The sequence below is a fragment of the Mus pahari genome, chromosome 6, assembly GCF_900095145.1.
Source record: "Mus pahari chromosome 6, PAHARI_EIJ_v1.1, whole genome shotgun sequence".
NCBI classification, from domain to species: Eukaryota; Metazoa; Chordata; class Mammalia; order Rodentia; family Muridae; genus Mus; species Mus pahari.
In genome coordinates this window covers 3,032,829-3,056,033 of record NC_034595.1, presented here as the reverse complement: position 1 = coordinate 3,056,033, position 23,205 = coordinate 3,032,829, and the positions used below count along the sequence as shown (strand labels likewise).

The 23,205-nt window shown below is 38.1% G+C and overlaps 1 protein-coding gene across 1 annotated transcript in view; it reads left to right on the top strand.

Annotated features, from left to right (window-relative positions):
• Window positions 1-992: 992 nt before the first annotated feature.
• Tex10 (testis expressed 10) overlaps window positions 993-23,205 on the top strand; it is a 44,197-nt gene continuing 21,984 nt past the window's right edge. The window contains exons 1-11 of the mRNA XM_021200411.2: window positions 993-1,195; window positions 4,340-4,528; window positions 5,427-6,139; window positions 6,515-6,755; window positions 11,973-12,085; window positions 14,540-14,778; window positions 15,254-15,389; window positions 16,050-16,225; window positions 18,224-18,401; window positions 21,828-21,916; window positions 22,752-22,885. Coding sequence (XP_021056070.1) covers window positions 4,349-4,528; window positions 5,427-6,139; window positions 6,515-6,755; window positions 11,973-12,085; window positions 14,540-14,778; window positions 15,254-15,389; window positions 16,050-16,225; window positions 18,224-18,401; window positions 21,828-21,916; window positions 22,752-22,885 — 2,199 coding nt within the window. The 5' untranslated portion in view covers window positions 993-1,195; window positions 4,340-4,348. The remainder of the gene's footprint in view (window positions 1,196-4,339; window positions 4,529-5,426; window positions 6,140-6,514; window positions 6,756-11,972; window positions 12,086-14,539; window positions 14,779-15,253; window positions 15,390-16,049; window positions 16,226-18,223; window positions 18,402-21,827; window positions 21,917-22,751; window positions 22,886-23,205) is intronic.

Below are 23,205 nucleotides of genomic sequence, written 5' to 3'. Positions count from 1 at the left end.
GGATGCCCAGAGTTATCTTTTGGTCCTTGTTGACTCTGAGGTAGATATACATTGCAAAGCTGAAGGGAGAAGTTCTGAATAAGCTGGTAGCATTTTGGAGTTTAGGGGGCATATCTAGATGGCATAAGCCTTTATAATTTTTTCCTGATTTTATAGTTTCACATATAATGTCATCAACTCCCAAGGCAGGTGCGGCGTGGGTGCGGAGGTTGTCTGCGTGGTGTTTTTTTGGATTTATTCTTTATTCATTTTCACAGAGTAGGTGTGATCTTAATTCTGGTGCTTGGGTCTCCTACATTTAGTTATTATTGTTTTATCCCTACTTCATATATTGAAGCTCAATATAAGGTATAAGGCTTTTTAGGTCTTATATGTAGGAAGCTGTAAAGACAAATTTGAATCCAGGCCGACACTCTATCTGTATGCTTTTCCTTACACGCGTGACTAAGTCAATCTTTGGATGGTTTTGTTTTCAAGACTTCTTTCGTCACATCTTCTTTGTAGGCATTTTAACGTCTCAAATTCTCTAAATCCACTTACTTTCAGTAGTAGAAGTTAATTATATGCTGAAAATGTTGAATCAGGGAAAAAACCAAAACCCTGCCCTAGGTTTCCTGGACTCTGCCACGAGGTATAGTTTGTAACCTCTTAGCATTTGTCTATTCGACTTTAGTCCAGGTTACCCTTCCCAGAAATGCTATCTTTGCTGTCCTGAAACTTTTTCCTTCCTCAATTAAGCTCAGTTTATACTTTTCTCTGGCTGTAGCTCCAGGTTTGAAGAACTGTGGTCCTTGGGGAGAAGACGGCCTTTCAAGCAGCTGTAACCAGCCAATATCCCCCAAGCCAAGGATGCTAGAAGACCTGACTCGGCTTGCTGGACCCTAGGCCCTCCTCTCTCTTCTCCAGCTTCCGGCGCAGCCCCTCTTAGAGGGGGCGTGGCGTGCCAGTCTGGACCCGCCCTCCGGCTGCGCGCGATGGCGACCTGCGGTCACGTGAGCACGGCGAGGGCGGGGGCCCCACTTCCGGGCGGCGGAAGGAGACGCGGCCGCGTGAGGACGAGGCGATTTGAAAACACGCTCTGGGAGTGAGCGGAAAGCCTGCGGCCGGCGGGACACGGTGTGGTTCTGCGGGGCTTGACGCTCGCTCGCTCGCTCTCCGCCGCGTGTCCGCGTCCCGGCTCCGTCCGGGCTCTCAGGTGAGCGGCGTCTGTCTGTCGTGCGCGGCTTTCCTGGGGCGCGGACACGCGAGGCCCAGGCGGAGGGACGGGCTGCGGCGGGTAGCGCGGCCGGGGTCCTAGCTGTCCCCCCACTCCCGAGCGGGAGAGCCGGCCGAGGGGCTTCCGAAACGCCTCAAGCCGCCGCGATCCGATTCGGGGGCTCGTCGGGTGTTGGGCCGGCGTGTGGGGGTCGGGCCAGAGACTCCACTCGACGTCCACTGAGATCTAGGAACCATGGTTTGGAAAAGAGAAAAAACAAACAAAAAAACAGAAACGGGGTTTCCATTTTTGGTGCGCGAGCTCGAAAACGGGCGGGCAGGTCTGATCGCTGCGCTCCTCCCCCTCCCCTCGTCGGAGGACCCTCTCTTTCTGCCCCCTTCGAATTTGGGGAGCTTTGGAGACGCGAAGGGTTGGAGAGAATCATAGGCCAGCCGCTGCAGCGCTTGCTGTCTCCTTGATTTTTCTTCCTTTCCTTTGGAGAGCGGGAATAGTTGGAAATGAGGAGGAAAGGTAATGGGCTGGCCGCAGGGCCAACGACTTGGGAGTCTGCTTAAGTTGCAGTCTTCTTCCGCTCAGGTTAGCGTTAAGACTGGCCTGCAGCAGGTGTGTGTGTGTGTGTGTGTGTGTGTGTGTGTGTGTGTGTGAGTTTTCAAGCTCACCAAAAAGGTGATCAAGTCCAGGGAGAGCTCGGGCCCCGAGGCCGGAGTTAGCTTCCTTGTCATCTACTGCTGTAAAAGTGGTCTAGTCTAGTAGAGCTTTTTGATGCCAGTGTTACGAAAATCTTTAAATGGAAATAATAGCAGCATCTAATGGAACTTTAACCTAGTTCCTAGTGGGAAGAAAAAACTGTCAGTATGTTTCTGTAAATATTTGTCGAGATTTAAAAAAGTTATTAGTCCTCATAATTTTCCTAGCAGATTCACAAGAGTACTTGAAGTGATATGGGAAAACTTGACATTCTTATTCAGAATGAGGTCTGATGTAGATTGCTAGAGACCCATCATCACAGGTGAAAAAGTGCCTAGAGGATGATGCAAGATGTCACGGTCAATTTTTCTTTCTTGTGAACCGTTTTCTTTTATCTGTGGAAACACTACTGATAAAATTGTAAGAAAAACTTAGCGAGTATGTTTGCTTACTAGATTAAAAGCCAGCTTTGTATTAAAAGGGATTTTCTCGGTTTGTGAGGCTTGAATGTTTGGTATGTGTTGGTCTTGAGACTAACACGTGCATGTTGTGCTTGAAACATGTATTTAAACTGTCAGCTTACAGGTCTGGGTATGGTAAGCATGGACAGGGCATTTGCTTATTTAATCTGATAACTGTACTTTGGCTTATAGATACATAACCACAGTAGAAAATATGTTTGGATAAGAATCACACCGATTCTAGAAATAGTTTTTTTGTTTTTTTTTTTTTTGAGATGGCATTTTGCTGTGTTGACCAGGTTCCTCAAAATGCCTGCACTCAGGCAGTCTTTCTGCCGGTCTAGTATTGACACAGGCACATGCCCTGTGCTCCTTTTAAAGCCAGCTCTTAACCTCTTGTGTAGTAGGCAACTTCTATTTAAGAGGTCCTAAGGTAATAAATCAACATTATGAATTTGGATATGCTGTCTTAGCGGAATTCATTCATTCATTCATCCATTCATTCTAATAGCACTGTAAACTTTTTATTTATTTTTAAATCTCCATGTGTAGCATTGTGACTTTATGACCTGAGGTAATTCTGTTAGATCAGAAGTGCTCAACTGGGTGTGCAGTGGAAGACAGAATTTATTATTTTTGCAGATTGTGAAAGGAGCTTTAAGAAAAGCTGGAGAGGGTTGTGGGAACCACATTGGTGCCTGCCGAGCGAGGCATGGTGCCATGGCATGGTTAAGGAGTGCACCATTTATAAAGAATAAGAGCAAGGAAAGCTCCCTGTCCTTGTCACATCTGTGTTTAGAAAGCTGTCTGATGACCATGGCCAGGGGCTCAGAGAGGAGACAGTGTAGAGACAAAGCGTTTACCAGTGGGGAAGCTTGAGCAGTAGTCAGGTAGAAATAAGGACTTTTTAAAGCTAGTGACTTTGGAGTGGGCAGGAAGCATGCAGATTAAAGGGTTGGTGAGCAAGAAAATTGGACTTGAAGTTGAAAGAATAATGGAGAATGAAGAAAGGTACAAGGTGATCTGGTTGTGCCCGAGTTGTTTACTTACTAGTCCTTTTCTTACTCCTCTTAAATCACATTTCCTGTTACCTTGTTGCTTACCTTTGGGGTGGGGGAGGGGTGCAGAGGGTGGACACTGACTTTTATTTGCGACTGTAATTTTACCTAATGTTGAAAATGTTTGTGCCTTTATTTCTGTCCTTAGCAGGCTTGTTCCTACTCCTGACCTTTACCTGGCTTTCTTGCTTATAAGATCCTCATCCCTCCTTACTGCCTACTTGGGTCCTACTTGTTCTGTTCTGTTTTGATTTGATTTGTTGTTTGATTGGTTTCTAGCATCCAGCTTTGATTCATGAAACTTCCTAATTATCTCTTTCATTAAAAATAGCAAAAATTTCAGACTTTGTTAAATCCTGAGTACTATGCACTTCTAACAGAAATGTATCTGTGGTATGTTCCAGAGTGGGGGGACCCCCCCCCAAAAAAAAAAAAAACAAAAGAAAATTTCAGGTTTCTTTGTAGCACATTGACAATTTTTGTTTTGTTTTGTTTTCGAGACAGGGTTTCTCTGTGTACCTCTGGCTGTCCTGGATCTCTCTGTAGACCAGGCTGGCCCCAAACTCAGAAATGTGCTTGTCTCTGCCTCCGAAGTGTTGGGACTAAAGGCATGTGCCACCACTGCACATTGACAATTTTATGACTCAGAAAACCTTGCAAAGAAAGGTTCTTTAACAAGATTCTTTCTTTTTATGTTGTTAATGGCTTGTTTTCAGCATTTCTTAACCAAACTAATTCTTGCATGCTTTAGTGGTTTTTTTGCCCGTTGTCCATTCTGATTCTTCGGCATCGTTATTGATGGTATGATTCATGATGATGTTTGAGGTGTTAGAGTAATAGAAATATTGGAAAACAATATTTTAAATTTTTTTACCACTTATCCTTGCTTTAATCATTGTTTCCATTCTTTCTGACAGCATTCAAGAATGACCAAAAAAAGGAAACGCCAAGATGATTTTCAGAAAGTAAAACTAAAAGTTGGTAAAAAGAAGCCCAAGTTAGAAAATGCTACAACTACAAACTTTAAGACAAAGGCTATACATTTGCCTGAACAACTTAAAGAGGATAGAACACTTCCAACCAACAATAGAAAGCTTAACATAAAGGTAAACTGTGAATCTTATTTTGATAATGTGAATTTTTTTCTTTCACATTATATAGAACGTTATTTCTTGTGAAAAGCTGTTTAATCTCTTAAAGTAAATGATTTGCCTTAGGGCCATATGGTGTATTGTTAGACAGTGTTTGGGTTTCATATATTGCCAATCTCTAATCTTGATATTGTCTTTCCAACTTCAGAAAGTTTTACTAAACTAAATCCATATTGATTGCTCCATAATAAACTTTTGGGGGTGAGGGTATAGTAAATGTCATCTGGAAGTAGTTCTTGCATTTAATTTATTCTTTTCAAGTTCTCGATGGATAGATTTTCTGTTCTTATAGCTGATTAAGATAAGATCTTATGGGTAGTTGTTTTTGAAGTAATTATAGCACATAACTTATTACTGGTCTGTAGTAAAGAGATTGGGACAAGAATGGTATTGTATTTCATGTTTTATAAGATTTTTAGAATATCTGTATGTGTATTATGAAATATATCTTGGGAGAATAAAATTACCAGATAGCACCCTCTGAATGAAACACACCGTGTGGAAGTGCGCAGAAAGATCTTGTTAAGCCTGGAGAGGGTAGATTCACTTACAATGTTTGCATGAGTTAGTAGGTCTGCAATAAATGTTTATTTAATGCCTCTTTAAATCATAGTGTGCCAAAACCTATATGTAGTTTAATGTAAAAAAATAACTAACGAGAGAGCTATTATTTTTATTAGGATAAAATATTTTAAATATGAAAGTGTTTCTGATCTTAGTAAAGTTAACCAACATTTGGAAAATACTTAAGACTTAGTACAAGGACTTGAGCTTATCATAGTTTTAGTTAAAATGGTTGCTTGAATGTGATACATATTAATGTCCATACCTAAAATCTGTATTTGTGTTACAGGACTTGCTGTCACAGATGCATCACTATAGTGGTGGTGTTAAACAAAGTGCTCTTCTTGGACTTAAAGACCTTTTGTCTCAATACCCATTTATAATTGATGCACACCTCTCTAATATATTAAGTGAAGTGACTGCTGTGTTTACAGATAGAGATGCTAATGTACGGTTAGCAGCAGTTCAACTTCTTCAATTCCTGGCCCCCAAAATACGAACTGAACAAATTTCTCCATTTTTTCCTTTGGTAAGTGCCCATCTCTCTAGTGCCATGACTCACATTACTGAAGGAATTCAGGAGGACTCTTTAAAAGTTTTGGACATTCTGCTGGAACATTACCCAGCTCTCATTACTGGCCGTAGCAGTATATTGCTTAAGAACTTTGTAGAACTCATTTCTCATCAGCAGCTGTCCAAAGGACTCGTAAATAGAGACAGATCCCAGTCTTGGATACTTTCTGTAAATCCTAATCGGAGAGTCACTTCTCAGCAATGGAGGCTGAAAGTCTTAGCAAGACTCAGTAAATTCCTTCAGGCCTTGGCAGATGGATCCAGTAGGTTGAGAGAAAGTGAAGGACTTCAGGAACAAAAAGAAACTCCCCATGCCACTAGCAACTCCATTTTTATCAACTGGAAGGATCATGCCAACGACCAGCAACAGATCCAGGTTTATGAAAATGGGGGTTCACAGCCAAATGTCAGTTCACAGTTCAGGCTACGGTAAGGATTTCAGTTATGTCCACACTCAGTTTTCCTATATTGACTTTTTAACTACTGACCATTAATGGCTAATGGTGGAAACACATAATACTTGTCTTTTATAATTTTCATGTAGTTATTAATGGTGAGTTGATTAGATGACTCTCAATGCCAAGAGTCATTTGAAAGTATTTTCATTTGTAGCAAAAGCCTAATTAGAAGTAAAACTTAAATTTGTTTGTTTTGCCATTTTAGTGTTTTGTTTTTCTTATCAGTTTTGATATATGTAATTGATAGTTCATGGTGCTTCATTTTACAGTATTTTATATTTAAGTTAAGCAGGGGACGACACATTTTATAATTATTAACTTTTTAATTCTTACCTTTCCCTGTTAGGTGCTTCGGTACACTAGGCACTGTGGATGAAGACCTGTCATCCCCTGAAAATCTGAAAGGATTCATTGAGATAATAATTCCATTGTTAATTGAATGCTGGATTGAAGCTTTACCTCCACAACTAGCTGCTTCTGTTGGGAGTGGGGTAGAGCGAGAGCCTCTGCAGGTTATGCAGCAAGTCCTGAATGTCATTTCACTCTTGTGGAAACTCTCAAAGCAGCAGGATGAAACCCATACTTTGGTGAGAACTAATGGATTCTTTATTTTATTAGTAATGCGTTTTATCATAATTGAGATTAGAAATCAGCTTTTACTATTGGTTGAACATGTGTACTCCAAAGACTGCCCACCATTTAATGGTAACCTTTTTTTTTTTTTTTTTGCATAAAAGTACCAATTAAAATAGTTTGTGGGAGGTTATTAAATGGATTTTAAAATATTTTTCAGTGAAATGCATAACATTGTTTTGTGAGGTTATTAGCTGGATATAATTAATTTTTTCAGTGAAATAATACTTTGCTTATTTGTATTTACTTTTATTAGAAGTGATTCATAGTAATAAAATGTGTTGCTTATAGGCTGGATGTTGTGGCATATGCCTATAATCTCAGCACTTGGGAGGCAGGGACAGGCAGATCTTGGTGTTCAAGGTCAGCCTGGTCTACATAAAGTAAAGTCCAGGTTAGCTGGGACACAGAGTGATACTATTCTCTCTCTATCACTAAACAAACAAACCAAACCAGTGTAGCTTGTGACAAATTGATTAGGAACATTCTGAAGATTTCTCATGGGATTGAAAAGTTGCTTATTAAGTGGTTCCTTTTATTATGTTGTGATATCGTATGTAGCAGTTGAAGACTGTACTGAAGTCATAGTGATGATAGTGAAATATGCCGTATGTTTGTAGTTCAGGTGAGGTGGAACAAAGCTGTGAGATCATTTGCTAAGGAACCAGAAGGACAGCCACAGGAGCACTGCTTTAAAGCGAGAGGCATCTGCTCTATAAGAAATCTCTTGCAAGGAGTTTTGGCTAGATTCATGGGAGTCTTTTAAAGTTGCCTGTATACATGCAACACTGAGAAGGCATGTCTTTTATTTTAGTCTTTATTTTGAGCAATAGATTAGGATGAGTTATTATGCTGTGTAAGATAAAAAGTAAAGATTTTGAAGAGCATTATGGATTTGTAATTTGTATTAAGACATGTTTTAAGGGTTCTGTTATTGCTACTCCATCACTATCTGCAGGAATTTTTTTTTAAATTTTTTTTTGTTTGTTTGTTTTTTTCGAGACAGGATTTCTCTGTGTAGTCCTGGTTGCCCTGAAACTCATTCTGTGGACCAGGCTGACCTCGAACTCAGGAATCCACCTGCCTCTGCCTCCCAAGTGCTGGGATTAAAGGCGTGCACCACCACTGCCTGGTTGCAGGAAGGCAAAGTTCGGTTCTCATGGCAGTTTGTGGTATAGGCTGACAATAATGTATACAGCTTAGAAAAATCTATATTTGTAATTTTAGTGGATCTACCCCAATTCTTCATTAAAAATGATGTGCCTTGGAAATTTTCTGATTTAGAGTGGTGTTAAAACTTTACTTGTACAATGATCTATCTTTTACTTTTAGTATGCCATTGGATACATTTTATGAGGTATTCTTACTTCATTATAAGACATTATATCAGACATCATAGGCTAGTAATAAGTGTATGAGTAAATTTAAGGTAGCCTAGGCGAAAATCTGGTATTTGGTTAATTGGTCTATTAAAATGCATTTCAGTTTAATATATTTTCTACTTAAAATGGGTTTATAAGGATGAAACTCACCAGTCAGTATTTTCATCTAAAAGATGAAGAAAAATAGAAATTATTATGGGACTAGTAAGAAAATACTAGTGAAGAAAATCACTTTTAATGTTTTTGTGATATTTGTGCTAAGAACAGGAGGCACAAAATGCAGAATCTGCAAATTCTCTTTTGTACTAGTTTCCACTTGAAATTTAGTGGGTATTTAAAATAGATGCTTTGTAACTTTTATCATTACAGGGCTGTCTAGTAGCATTCATTTACGTGGGATACTTAAGGTTTTCAAGACTATAGACTGTTGAAGGCTAGAATACTAAATTGAGATAATGTATATAACTGATATAAATAGGGCCAGAGAGATGATTCAGTGCTTAAAATATTTACTGCTTTTTTCTTCCTCTTTATTTTTTTAATTTTTAATTTTATATGTATAAGTGTTTGTATAGATGTGGGTGTACCATGTACTTGATAAATGCTGAAGCTAGGAGAGGGTTTGGATTCCCTGTAACTAATGCTGTGGGTGGTCGTGAGCTCTTACATGGATGTCAGGAACTAAATTCAGATTCTCAACCACTGAGCCATCTCTGCCCTTTGAGTACATAGTGCTGAGGCAATTGGTTTGTTCCCTTTGCCTATGTTGAATGTGCCACAGCTCTACTCTGGATGCCTGTAACTCTAGCTCTAGGGAAGTCAGTGCCTTAGGCTTCATGGGCACTTGCACACACAGACACCTACACATACAAGTAATTAAAGCAAAATCTTATGTGAAGGGCTGGGTAGCTTATATTGAAATGATGTATATTTACATATGAGTAGTCACACATATATTTGTGGTATTAAAGATGACACCTAAGGCCTTATCTGTACTGCTGAGCTGTTCCTAGCCTCCAAATATTTAAAAACATGTTGCTAAACTGTAGTAACTTATAAGAAAGAGCTCTTATAAAGAAGTACAACATTTTATCTGCATAATGATATTAAACGACATTTTTTTACACTTTCAAAATTTTTTATTAAAAATTGTTTTCATACAATATTTTGATGTTTTTCTTCCCAAATCATCTCCACTCATCTAAATTTATATTCTTTCTCTTTCTAAAACAAACAAAAACTCCATAAAATGAAAATCAAAATTAAACGATATTTTAATGTTGTACTTTGCCATCCCTTAACCTAAAAGTGACTCGGGGAGTTTATTTTGCTTACCTTCAGTAATAGAATAATATATAGAGTGTTGGGTGACCTGTAGAATGGTTTAATGTTTAGGAAGAAGGAAGTGACTGACATTCCTTGACCTCTGAGCATAAATCACAGACATAGGCCAAATTTTAATTTTTTTTTATTTTTATAACTAGATTTTTCTTTTTCTTTTTCTTTTTTTTTTTTAAAGATTTATTTATTTATTATATGTAAGTACACTGTAGCTGTCTTCAGACACTCCAGAAGAGGGTATCAGTTCTTGTTACGGATGGTTATGAGCCACCATGTGGTTGCTGGGATTTGAACTCCGGACCTTTGGAAGGGCAGTCGGGTGCTCTTACCCACTGAGCCATCTCACCAGCCCTAGATTTTTCTTTTGATGAATTGATATCTGGATCAAATGTAGTCTTAGATGTGCTGATTGCTGGAACTGCTGGAGCCCTTTCATGCATTTGGTTTACTCATGTTTACAACACAATTAAGACATTTAACAATTAACAATTTAACAATTAAGAAATTGTTTTAAAATAATTTGAAGCTTTGGTCTTTGGTTCAAAAAGAAATCTGAAGTATACCCAGCTTTAAGAATGCAAATGAGAATGTAATTTAACATTTTTTTTCTTTTAGGGTCTAATATTGATAGTGTAAGGAACAGTGTTATGATCATTATAAATGTTTTATGGCTTAGATTTATATTTGAATGTTTGTTTTACTTTTTTTTTTCTGTTTCATTACTGTTACTTCATGAAAATTAGAAGTTAAAGCCATGTTTTTGTTTTTTTTTTTATCAATGTACTCAAAGAGGATCTGATTAAGTTCATTATAATTTAAAATTCAAGCCAGACACAGTGGGATATACCTGTAGTCTCAGTCTTAGATGTCTGTTTTTTTTTTCTTTTTTTTTTGGTTTTTTGAGACAGGGTTTCTCTGTATAGGCCTGGCTGTCCTGGAACTCACTTTGTAGACCAGGCTGGCCTGGAACTCAAAAATCTGCCTGCCTCTGCCTGAGAATAAAGGTGTGCACCACCACTCCAGGTAGGTTTCTATTGTTGTGACAAAACCCCATCACTAAAAGAGACTCCGGGAGGAAAGAATTTATTTTGCTTAAAATTCCAACTCATTGTTTATTGGAGGAATTCAGGACAGGAACTCAAACAGGGCAGGGACCTGGAGGCAAGAACTGACTTAGAGGCCATGCCATGGAGAGGTGCTGCTTTTGGGCTGCTCAGCCTGCTTTCTTATAGAACTCTGGATCACCTGCTTGGGGGTAGCACCATCTACAACAGCATGGGCCCTCCCGCATTAATCACTAAGAAAATGTCCTACAAGGTTGTCTGTAGCCTGACCTTATGGAGGCATTTTTTAAATTGAGGTTTCTTCTTACATGACTCCAGCTGTGTCTGTCAAGTTGACTAAAAACCTGGTCATCTCACCCAACATTCAAGACATGAAAGCAAGATGATTTCCAAGTTCCAGACTACCCTGGGTTATGTAGTGAAAACTGGTTTTAAAATAATTCTAGGGCTGGACAGGAGCAAAGATATTTGTAGATAAAGTGTCTAGGCACAGTGATCTTGAGTTTGATGTCAGCACCCATGTAAATGTTGGGCACTGTGACACATGCACTCAGAATCTGGGACAGTAGAGACGGGTGGATTCCTGGGGTTCCTTTGCTACCCTAGCCTGTTATTTGAGCTCCAGGCCAGCGAGAGACCCTGCTTCATAAAAATCAAGATGAATACCTCTTGAAGAGCAACACTTGAGATTGAGCTATGGGCCCTACATAAGCATGTACATACTACACAACACACATAATTCCTCAGATTTATTGGCCACTTTTGTGCCCTTGGAGCTTGGCAACAAACACTAGCTATAGTTTTGAGTGCTGTATTAGATGGGATGCTTACAGAATAGTTCAGTTGCAGAAATCCTGAATATTATAGTGCCGTTCTGAACTTGGGAGACAGTGGTGTAAGCATTGTTGATAAGCTGCTTCTTGTTCATGGTGCATGCTTTCTGGTGGCATTGACGGTAATATAGAATGTCAATTCTAGGAGTAAAGATGATAGCGAAGCAGAATGTTAAAAGCATACATGAAAACAGGTAGGGAGGAACAAGAGAGTTCAGGCTGTCAGGAAGTATTCTGAAGATAAGGTATTTAAAAATGTAACTTAATGAAAGAGCAATTCAGATTTTTTCTCAAATCTCATTTACTCTTTGTCTTTAAACAGCCGATAAATGTATTACAGCAAAAACCAAGTGCCACAATGATACATGAATGAAATAGGATGGTCTAACAGTTTACTCTGATCTTAAAACTTATTTATGTATTGTGGCATCGGCAGAAGTAGTCTTAAGATGGGACATTGATAATTAGATATTGACATAATTAAATTTTTGCTTGTTAGTTACTTTACATTTTGTCTTGAGTGTTTCCTAATCTCAATTTTATTTCAATAGGAGTCATGGCTTCGAAAAAATTATCTTACTGATTTCAAACATCATTTTATGAGACATTTTCCATATGCCTTAAAAGAAATAACCAAGCAACGGAAGAAAGATACAAATAAAAGGTATTGCAATTGTTTTCCACTGTGGACTTAAAATGCTTTATTTCCTAAAATTACTAGATAATAGCTTTAACCTGCTACTTTACGTACTGTGAGGCATTTGTATCTAAATTTTTATGGAAAGAAAGAAAGGGAAGGAGGGAGGGAGAAAGGCAGGCAGGTAGTCAGGCTAATCTTGAACAAATCACTAGGCCTTAGGGCTAGCATTTTATTTTGTTTTTGTAAGTCTGTATAGATTTTGTCAGATTACATAAATAGCAATTGAATAAGAATTGTTGAGGCAGGTAGCTTATTAAAGATTAACTTTTTGTTCTCATATATATACCAGGAAACTGATAATGAAAGAATAGAGAGAATTAGAGGAAACCATACTAGGAGATGGAGTTTAAAAATAATTAAGACTAGAAAATATCTAAGTCTTTACTTCAGATGAGAGCAGATGTGAGAATAGGTTGTGCAGTAAAACTTGACAAGCTAGTACAAGCTGGAATAGTAAAATTGTAATTGCCTCATATGAGCAAACACTTGAAAGGGAACTTAAGATCTGTCAAAACATTCTTAAATATATCAAAGGACAAGACAGGTAGAGAAGCATTGAGGCTTTGAGCAGAGTTCAAGGACTTTGCTCAGAATTAATGTTATTAATTGAATTTTGCATGGATTCACTAAATATTTGGCTTATTATAAACAGATTATTGTAGTAGAGAGAAAGTATTTTAAAGCACATTCTTTGCTTTCCTAATGCTTTAAATTCTAAGCAAGTGCACCAGGGTCCCTTCTTTCTTTTTCTTTTCATAAAAATTTAGATACAAATGCCTCACAGTAAGTAAAGTTGCAGGTTAAATCTATTATCTAATAATTTTAGGAGCTGATTTCATGAATTTTTAGGTTCAGTGAAAGATCTTGCCTCAAAAAGAAAGGTGTAGGGGCCAGAAAGGTGGCTTGCTTTGTGGGTAAAAGCACTTGCCTGACTACTTGAGTTAGTTTTCTGGGATACAAATGGTAGGAGGAGAAATTAGACCCTTACAAGTTGTCCTCTAACCTCCATAAGTGTGGCACATATGTGCCCCCACATAGACCACCTAAACAAATTTAAAGAACAAAACCAAACAAGTTGAAGCACCATCAAGGAAAGATACCTGATGTCCTTGGGCCTTCATGTGCATGTTTGAAAGGAGTGTGTTTTACTTGGTGAAAACAAATGAAATGACATTAATATATAGATTATAAAATTAGACTACTGCTTACCTAGATCGGTATCTTTTACATTTTTAAAACGTTTTATTGACTCTTTAGAGTTTAACATCATGCATCTCAACCCCTCTCATCTCCTTGATGCATCTCAACCCCTCTCAGTACCTGTGCTCCCCACGTGCAACTTCCCCTCTCCCAGAATAAAAATAAATAAATAAATAAATAAATAAATAAATAAAAACTTTCTTGTAGTGGAAACTATAGTGTGTTACAGTGTGTACCACAATATGCCCTTTGTCCACACAGCTTTACTTGCAAATGTTCATTGTATTGAGTCATTGTTTTGTTTGAGGCCTCTAACTTGTGCTACACCATCAATACTGGAACCTCACCAGGACTCCTTTCAGGTATCCTGTGTCAGGGAGATCCTGCAGCTTTGTGTCTACACACTGGCAGCTCTTCATAAATGAGGTAGATGTTAAGGTGGGCCAACTCAAAGCCCTGCATCTGGTCCTGGGTGGTAGCCGAGTTGGTTTGCCTGCCTGCTTTCTTGTATCCACACCCTGAGGGTGAGTCTCCAGCACTGTCCTGTCTAGCTTACCGCATACTGCAGTTGTCAAGGGCCAGGGCCAGTTTTCCCTTTCTCATGCCCTTGGGGCCAGCTCACTTTTTTAAATAATATTTAGTATTTATTTTTGAGACCGGGTCATACGTACTATGTAGCCCTGGCTGTCACAAAATACTATATAGTCTATGCTGCTCTTGAACTCAAAGAAATATCCCAAGTATTGGGATTAAAGGCATAATGCTACTGTCTTTATTTTATACATGTACAGATTATGATGAGAAATTTGTGGTTCTTTTAAAACATGGTTAGTTTGAAATAAAGCAAATGTAAATATTACTTTAATGTCCCACCAAATACAAATACTTGCTTTTAAAAAAATCTTGGAGTTAGGATTTTTCCATCTTAACAAGTCTTGTGAAAAGCCTTAAGATTCTAGTGACATGTTAGGTATGCCACTTGCCCTCCATGGAACAGTAACACAGTAATGACCAGTGTCATAGATGCTCTAATTCGGGTCCTTTTTTTACAGACCTATGTGTAGAACTATGGCCTAAAGTTAGTTGCCTAGTACTCTGTCAGCTTGGAAATTATAAATACTATAAGAAAAAAAACCCTTTTTATCTATTGATAAGACTGTTTTAAGTGCTCAAAAGCAGGTGTGGTTTATAGATCTCTGTGTATGTTTTTGTTTTTAGCATCAAGCATTGCACAGTTCTCTCCAATAATGTAGATCATCTTTTACTGAACTTAACGCTGTCTGATATCATGGTCTCGCTGGCAAATGCCTCAACTTTGCAGAATGATTCCAGTTGGATAGAAACAATAAGGAAGTTTGTGACGGAGACCCTTAAAGGTGGCACTAGATTGAATAGTAAGCAGCTGAACAGGCTGCTTGGAGTCTCATGGAGGCTAATCCAGATGCAACCAAATCGAGGTAGGTGGTGCAGGAGAGGAGATCTGGGTCTGGCATAAATGGTGATTACCATCCCTCTGTATAGTTGTGCTGGTTACATTTAAACTATTACAAGGCAGCTAGTCTAACCATTATGAAGCTGTCTTGACTCCTCTCTTGGAGTGGGCCCATTCTGAAGCAAACTGTTAAAGATGTCTGCCTGCTTGGATGTGCTTATACCTCTACTATAGAGCTTGAAATTAAGTTGGTTTTGAAGTGAGTTACTCTTTTTTTCCCCTGTTCAAATAAAAGTTTTCCTGTTAGGTTTTCTTCTTATTTTATTTTATGTAATTTTATAGGTTTGTTCCTGAGATAAGTGATAATGTAATGTCTGGTTGCTGATGTGATGTTCATCAGTTTCTGCCTTAAGACAGCTTTGTTCCAGGAACAAAGTAGTTCTGTGTATGTGGAAGGAGTGTCTGTTCATATGCAAGAGTTGTTTCCTTTCTGTCCTCAGATGCTACAGAGAATCTCATTAAGGCGGTTTATACACTGTATCAACAGAGGGGCCTGCTTCTTCCAGTTAGGACTTTGTTAATCAAATTTTTCAGTCAGATCTATCAGAAAGAAGAATTGAGATCTTACAGATTGAGGTAAAGATTTTATATTTTACCCTTAATTTTTTGCTGAGTTATTTTGTAGTCTGTGTATTTCAGTATGATTAAGTCTTTGGAGAAATCTATTTGTCATATTCAAGAAATTTTATTCTGCTAGGAAACTATACCCATAGACTAAAATAATGCAAGGCTGAAGTAATTTTGTGGGGGAAGCAACATACTAAATGCATCTGTTTGTCTCATATATTGTATAGTAACACATATGAGTATACACATTATGAGTAGCTAGACAGCTTGTATAGATCTAGCTGGTGTCCCTTTTCATTTAAAAATTAAGTAGTTTTTTTTTTTTTTTTTTTTTTTTTTTTTTTTTTCGAGACAGGGTTTCTCTGTATAGCCCTGGCTGTCCTGGAACTCACTCTGTAGACCAGGCTGGCCTCGAACTCAGAAATCNGCCTGCCTCTGCCTCCCAAGTGCTGGAATTAAGTAGTTTCTTAATTTAATGAGCAGAACTGCTACAGAAGAGACACCAGCATCTTACCTGCTTTCAAATGCTTAAGTAAATAGATGCGTTTTTTGTATATCACTATTTTTAAATGGTTACATTTAAATAGAAAAAAGATTGGTTTTGTTCAAGTTAATCTTCTCATGTTTATATATTAACATTTTATCTTGTTCTTCCTTGTCCTTCTTAAGATACCGAAGCAAAGTGCTCTCCCGCTGGCTGGCCGGCTTGCCATTGCAGCTCTCTTACCTTGGCTCCCGAAACCCTGAGCTGTCCACACAGCTGATTGATATTATTCATACTGCTGCATCACAAGCAAATAAGGACTTACTGAAAAACTTACAAGCTGCCGCTCTACGCATTTATGGTGAGTGAGTATTGAGTGGTGGGGGCAGCCTTCAGCTAGTCCAGCAAGGAAAAGGGATGGTAAAGGGGAGTTGGAGTTTTTAGGATTTGCCTTTTTTTTTGATTTTCATTAGTTTAAGTTACTCAAAATACTAAACAGTAAATTTCTTTTAAGTGTATTAGAATAGTTTTTACCTTGTATATTCTCCCTACTAGTTTTGTTGTTGCTTGGATGTTTGTTTGGGACATAGTCTCACAATGTAGTTTAGGCCCCTCATACTTGAGATTTCCCCGTCTCTCTGCCTTGAGTACATGTCCTTCTATACCCAAGGTGACCTTTTGCTTCTTTTGCTTATCTTTAAAACTTCATAAATTTAACTAATAAAGTACTTTGAAAATCTTTCTGATGCTTTGATGTCAAGATAGTTCTTGTGTTATTTAATCATGAGTGTCTTAGATGACTCCCATGTTAATATTCTATTCATCTCTAGAACTATTTAGTGTTTTGAAAAATATTAATAAAAGCTTAGTGGCACATATATTTATAAAGTATATATAACTTAGATTTATTAAGATGTATATCACATATTTTAAGTTTTATGATTTTATAATCTATAATTCAGTAATTTCTAAATATGTCTCTAAAGTGGTACCATTATTACTACTGCATAATTGTAGAACATTTTCATCACTCTCAAAAGAAACCTGTTTTCATTAGTCATCCGATCGCTTAATCTTTCTTTACTTAAGTTCCTGACAGCAGTTGCATTTTTTTTGTCTAGTTTTGCCTATTCTGGACTTTTTAAAATAATTTTTTAAAATTACTGTTACTTATGTGTCTGTTGGGAGGTGCTCTTGGAGGCCAGAAGCATCAGATCCCCCGGAACTACCTGATGTGGTCCTCTGGAAGAGTGAGCACACATCACCGCTGAGCCTTCTTCCCAGACCCTTTTGACACTTTTAAAACGAGAATTATAATCTAAGGTCTTTGTGCCTGGCTTCTTTCTCTTAGCATAATAGTATCAGGGTTTACAAATGTTACTGCAAATATTAGTACCTTATTCTATTACTGCTTAGTGGTATTCCATTGTATTAATGTACCACTTATGGACATTTCCATGTTTTATGAGTTGCTAAATATTGAGCACTGCTGTGCACATGTGTGTAGATGTATACACACATGGAACAAACAAGTTGTGTTAAATTAGGTTCATGTAATTTTTAGTGAAAATGTTTGTGTTTACTATTGTGCTTTGTTTTTAATCTTTTTTTCATCCTCATCAAGATTTTTTTTTTCAAAAAAAAAAAAATTTTTTTTTTAAACTCTTGGATGGTTTTATTTTTTCCAAAGATTTATTTATTTATTATATGTAAGTACACTGTAGCTGTCCTCAGACACTCCAGAAGAGGGCGTCAGATCTTGTTACGGATGGTTATGAGCCACCATGTGGTTGCTGGGATTTGAACTCCGGACCTTCAGGAGAGCAGTCGGGTGCTCTTACCCACTGAGCCATCTCACCAGCCCTCAAATTTTTATGGAGACCTTTGGATGTTATAAAGTTAATAGTGTAATAAGACTAAATAAATGATTATGCCCAATATTTTTCTTTTCTTTCTTTCTTTCTTTCTTTCTTTCTTTCTTTCTTTCTTTCTTTCTTTCTTTCTTTCTTTCTTTCTTTCTTTCTTTTTGTTTCTGTTTTTGTTTTTCGAGACAGGGTTTCCCCGTGTAGCCCTGGCTGTCCTGGAACTCACTCTGGCCTCGAATTCAGAAATCCGCCTGCCTCTGTCTCTGAAGTGCTGGGATTAAAGGTGTGCGCCACCACCGCTCGGCCCAATATTTTTCTTAAATAGTTTAGAAAACCATGCCTGGTGAAAAACTATTGTATGTTATTGTTAAAATTGGGATTAAACATTATTTGTCAACATTTAATTCATTGGAAGTTATCAAGCTGCTTTAATAATTTAATCTATGGTTTGTGTATCATTTATAGTTGACTTTCATGTTTTCCTACCCCACTAGATCCTCAAGAAGGTGCTGTGGTAGTTCTTCCTGCAGAGTCTCAGCAACGTTTGGTTCAGCTTTTATATTTTCTACCCACTCTGCCTGCTGATTTGCTTTCTCGGTTAAGTCGGTGCTGCATAATGGGAAGACTCGGTTCAAGTTTGGCTGGCACGCTTATTGGGATACTGTACATGAGGTATCACTGTGAAATGAGCTCTATTTTAACTGTATCATCTTTCTCCCCTCATTTCTTATGGGATAGAAATACAGAAAGCTTTTTTGTTTTTTGTTTTTTTGTTTTTTTTGAGAACAGAGATTATCTGCCTAGTCCTTCTGTCCTGGAACTTACAGTGTAGATCACACTGGTTCTGAATTAACAGAGATCCTCTTGCCTCTGCCTCTAGAATGCTAAGACTAAAAGCGAGCACCTTTTATACTGTGGGCACCTTTATTTATTTTTAACGTGGCTGTTAGAACTTTGCTAATACTATTCTTGAATGAAGACAGTTTATTGATACTAAGACAAGTTTCTTGCTTTGTAATATATGCCCATAGTTTGGAATAGAGGTTATAGATAAGTGATTAATAGCATGTAGGTAAGAATCCTATACTTAAAATCTAAAGTTGTATGTGTTATGTATGAACCTTTTATAGCAAGTTTAGATCTTTTGGGTAAGAATGCATGGGGGGGAGGAGTGAGTGTGTGTGTGTGTGTGTGTGTTTGTGTTTGTGTTTTTTTCATTGGAAGGAGACCGATTGCATGTGGGGTCTTGAGAGTGGTGTTGGGAATCAACTTCCATTGTTTTTCCACCATATTTATTGAGGCAGGGCCTTACTCAAATCCAGAACTAGATCACCTCTTTTGGGGACCGCCTGCCTCTGCCTCTGCCAGAATTGCAGGTGGGTCACCATGCCCACTTAAAAATTGTTTGTTTTGGGGGATTCAAGATGTTTCCTCCTCTTACCATTTTTCTAGGTGATCTCTTTTATGCCTTTATCATTTGGGGCTGTTCTAGATGCTTCATATTGTTGAGAGATCCGTTTTACTTTTGTGTGTGGCTTATTTCATTTTGTCCTCAAAGCTCATCATATTCTAACATGTGTGAGGGTTTTTTTCATTTTTTTCAGGCCATGTGATAGTCCATCAGACAGATCTATACTGCATTTATTTTTCAGTTTATCTGTTGATGGGCATATAGATGATTTCTGCCATTTGGCTACTGTGAATAAGACTTTATTCACATTTGTGTACAAGTATCTCTTCGAGACCTTGCTTTCAGTATATTTGCTATCTAACATAGATATGGAATGGGTAGATCATGTGGTAGTACTGTTTTTATTTATTTGTTTGTTTATTTATTTTTTTCATTTTTCAAGACAGGGTTTCTCTGTGTAGCCTTGGCTGTCCTGGAACTCACTCTGTAGAACAGGCTGGCCTTGAACTCAGAAATCTGCCTGCCTCTGCCTCCCGAGTACTGGGACTAAAGGCGTGCACCACCACTCCCTGCTACATTTGGCTATTTTGAGTTGCAACATGGTTCATAACTGTCTGCCTCACCTTTCTAGCAACCGCTATTCACAATGTTGTTTATTTGTGAAAATTCAAGATTTACTTCTCATGTCTGTTAGTGCGTTAGGATTGGTTTATTTTTAAAAAATTGAAGCATTGATAGTCTCCTATGCTTTTCTTTCTTAGAAATAGAGAAAAATTCTGTATGTCGATGTAAAGCTTTTATTTAATGTTTTGCCTTTGAAACTTTTTATGTTCAATTCTACTGTATATTCAATGGCTTCCATTGGAGGTCACTTCGTCCTTAGCTACGTTGTCTAAGATTTAGTTTAGCTTTTGAACACTTGCTGAATTGAGTCCCTTTTAAACTACATTTTATGTTCGGTTATAGTTCTGTACAGTTTATTAGCTTTTGTTAAGGGTGGTTTAGCAGTCTTGCTTTGTTTAACTTACTTTTCTCTGAAGATTTGTATTGATAGTTGGAAGTTTGAATTATTCAGTAAAAGCAGGTTGGGACTGCGGAGGAGCTCAGTGGTAGAATGTATGCTGAGACCCTGGATTCCATCCTGATTCAATTTCAGACTGGTTCCTTCAGACATATTTTGAAGTACTTCAAGTTTTTTGTTAGTATCTCTCCTCTTCTACTAGACCATGGTTTTATGCTATCCAAACGTTCTTATTTCCAAGTTAAACTTTAAATGGGCCTTCTATTTCCAGCCACTGGGTGGCACAGTTGCTTCTGTATATACTCGGTATAAGAGGATTTTTCTATTAACTCCTTTGTCCTTCTTTCTGTTCTTGATGTTGAGTTCCTGTGATATTCCTCCATGGATATCTACATGTTGCTCTGAATGACACAGAATGCTTAGTACCTCTTCTCCTAGTTAAAAATATTAAGAAATCCAAAGGAAGTTTTTTTCCTCCCTTGTAATGGGGTTGGGATTTAAGGTGTGTACCATAGAACTTACTTTAACCACTTCTAGAAGTGGCATATAGGTAAATTAGAAAAGCCTAATTCTGGCTGGCATTTACTCAGTTGTCTGATAAAATCTGTAATTTGAGCTTGTTAGATCTGTTTTTTGTATCTTTTGGTTTGGGATTCAAACTTTTCCTAAGGAAGCCTGGCTTTGAGGGTTTTCAAAGACTAGCTAGTAACTTGTCCTACAGTAGGAACCAAGTATTTATCATTGAAAGCTGCTGTATAGTTAGCTTTTCTCTTTTAATTTTGGGTTTTGATCTTTTGAAGTAGGTAGACTAGGTTGGTCTCAAATTCAGTGTATAGTTGAGAAAGGCTATGATTTTCCTGCCTTAGCCTTACAAGTACTGGGTTTACAGATTTGTACCACCACAGTCAGCTCACTCAGCTTTTCTTTCCAAGTCTCTGCTTTACTGTGCGTTTGTGGGGGTAAACCAGAATATAGTGTATCATGTCTTTAACAGTAAATTTTTTAAAGCCTGATTAAGATCCTTTCGCTCTAGCTAGCTGTGAAGTGGAGACTCCATCACACTTATTTGCTAAGGGTCAGACTTTTTTAGATAAGTACACAGTGGTAGAACCTACTGCAAAAGAAAATGAAAAACTTCCTTGCTTCTTTGGTTCTAATTTGAAATGTGGGATGGAAGTTTTGCTACATCATATATGTTAGGCCACTTATACTTTTTAATGAACTACATAACTATAAATATTAATGCCTCTTAACTTTCCTAACTATAATAGTAAAGTCCTTGTAAGTGAAGTTAAAACAGCATGTATACTATGGACATGTTTGCAATAAAGGAAAGTGCAGACCTGGGATTGAGGGTCAGTGGTAGGGCACTTGGAAGGCCTGGATTCAGATGCTGGAGTCCTCAGTCTTGTCTGGTCTTTTCTTTTTTAAATCATGGCTTATTTATTTTACATGCACTGATGTTTTTCCTATATGTGTGGGTGTGTGAGGGTGTTGGATCCCCTTTAGCTGGAATTACAGCTGGTTGTGAGCTGTCATGTGGCTCATGGAAATTTAACCTGAATCCTGAGAAGGATCCACCAGGCCATCTCTCTAGCGTCCTGACCCCTCTACTCTTTAAAAATAAAACAGAATGGTAATAGTTCAGTTCTTTTGTTTCTTGCAGATCATCTTTTTCTGGATGGAGCCACTCGGTTAATGATTGCTTAATGACTGATGTGGATTATCTCAGCTTCTTATTTTCTACACTTACAGGTAGCCACGTTAACTTGCCAAGTTAAAGGGAGAATACATGGCTATGTGACTAACATACTAGCTTCCTTAGACCATGCTCTTGGAAGTATGGTGGTCTGAATATGAAAACAGTCAACTTCTCGGGCAGTTATCTGTGGCAGTCTGATCATTTTTGAGAGCTATTAATCAGGAGGGTCATTGACAGATTGTGTGGGTTGGACCAAGTATAATAGAGCCAAGAAGGACACCAGAGTTATGTTAGGTATGGTATCCATGTTCAAAATTTGGAGTTGAATCCACTTCCACTCCAACCTTTTTCTCCCCAAATAAACAACTTAGAGCAAATAAGAGTAGTTGAAAACATTTGAAGGACTGTTGTGTAAGGTCATGCAGTGTTTAGTGTGTTTGGAATGGAGCGTACCGTTGCTCTCATTTGCTCATTTCTTCTATGTGTTTTGAGACAGGTCTTACCTGTGAAGCTTTGGCTGGTCTGGAACTCAGAGATCCCCCTACCTCTGTCTCCAGAGTGCTGGGATTAAAGGCGGGTGCCACTTATTTTCTTAGTTAAAATTTACTGTTTATTGGAATGATTATGCCCCTTATTTTAAAAACAAATCAAGAGTAGTAAAGCTCCCACTGAACATGGTCAGAGTGTTTTTTGCTGTGTTTTAAATTGGGTCAGTTCACATCCTTTGCATGTGTAGTCAACAGAACTTTACAGTTTCTGTTACTAGGATTTAATTCCTTAAGACACTGTAAGATGCGAACACAGCAGGGTAACAAAGCTGTTGTGAATGTTATGTATTACTGCTCTGCAATTTATTTTTCAGCTGGCTTTCTTTGTCTCCTGCATTAGGGTTTTCAAAAGAGGAGTTGGCCTGGCTTCAGAACCTTCGAGGCGTTCCTCATGTCATCCAGACATCACTTTCCCCTGTGCTTCTCTACCTTACAGATTTAGACCAGTTCTTGCACCACTGGGACATAACAGAGGTAATGGCGTACCCAGAAAGAAACTCTTTATTTCTACAGTCCTGCTTGAGTCACCAGTGCTTGCTGTGTACTGTGTGCGGGTGTGAGATGTTGCTACACAGAGCAGGGTAGAGAGCCGACGTCCTGCCTGAGAGCACAGCTGTGTTTGTAACCGGGAATCCACAGATTTTGAAGTGGGAGAATATGTACAGAGAGCTTTGTGGGTAGGGGATGAATTTAACTTAGTTATTGAGAAAACTTAGGTAGGAGTTGGTGTTTTTGAAAGTGAGTTTTTAAACAAAAAATTGCTCACTAGTTTTCTTTGATTTTTTTTTTTTTTT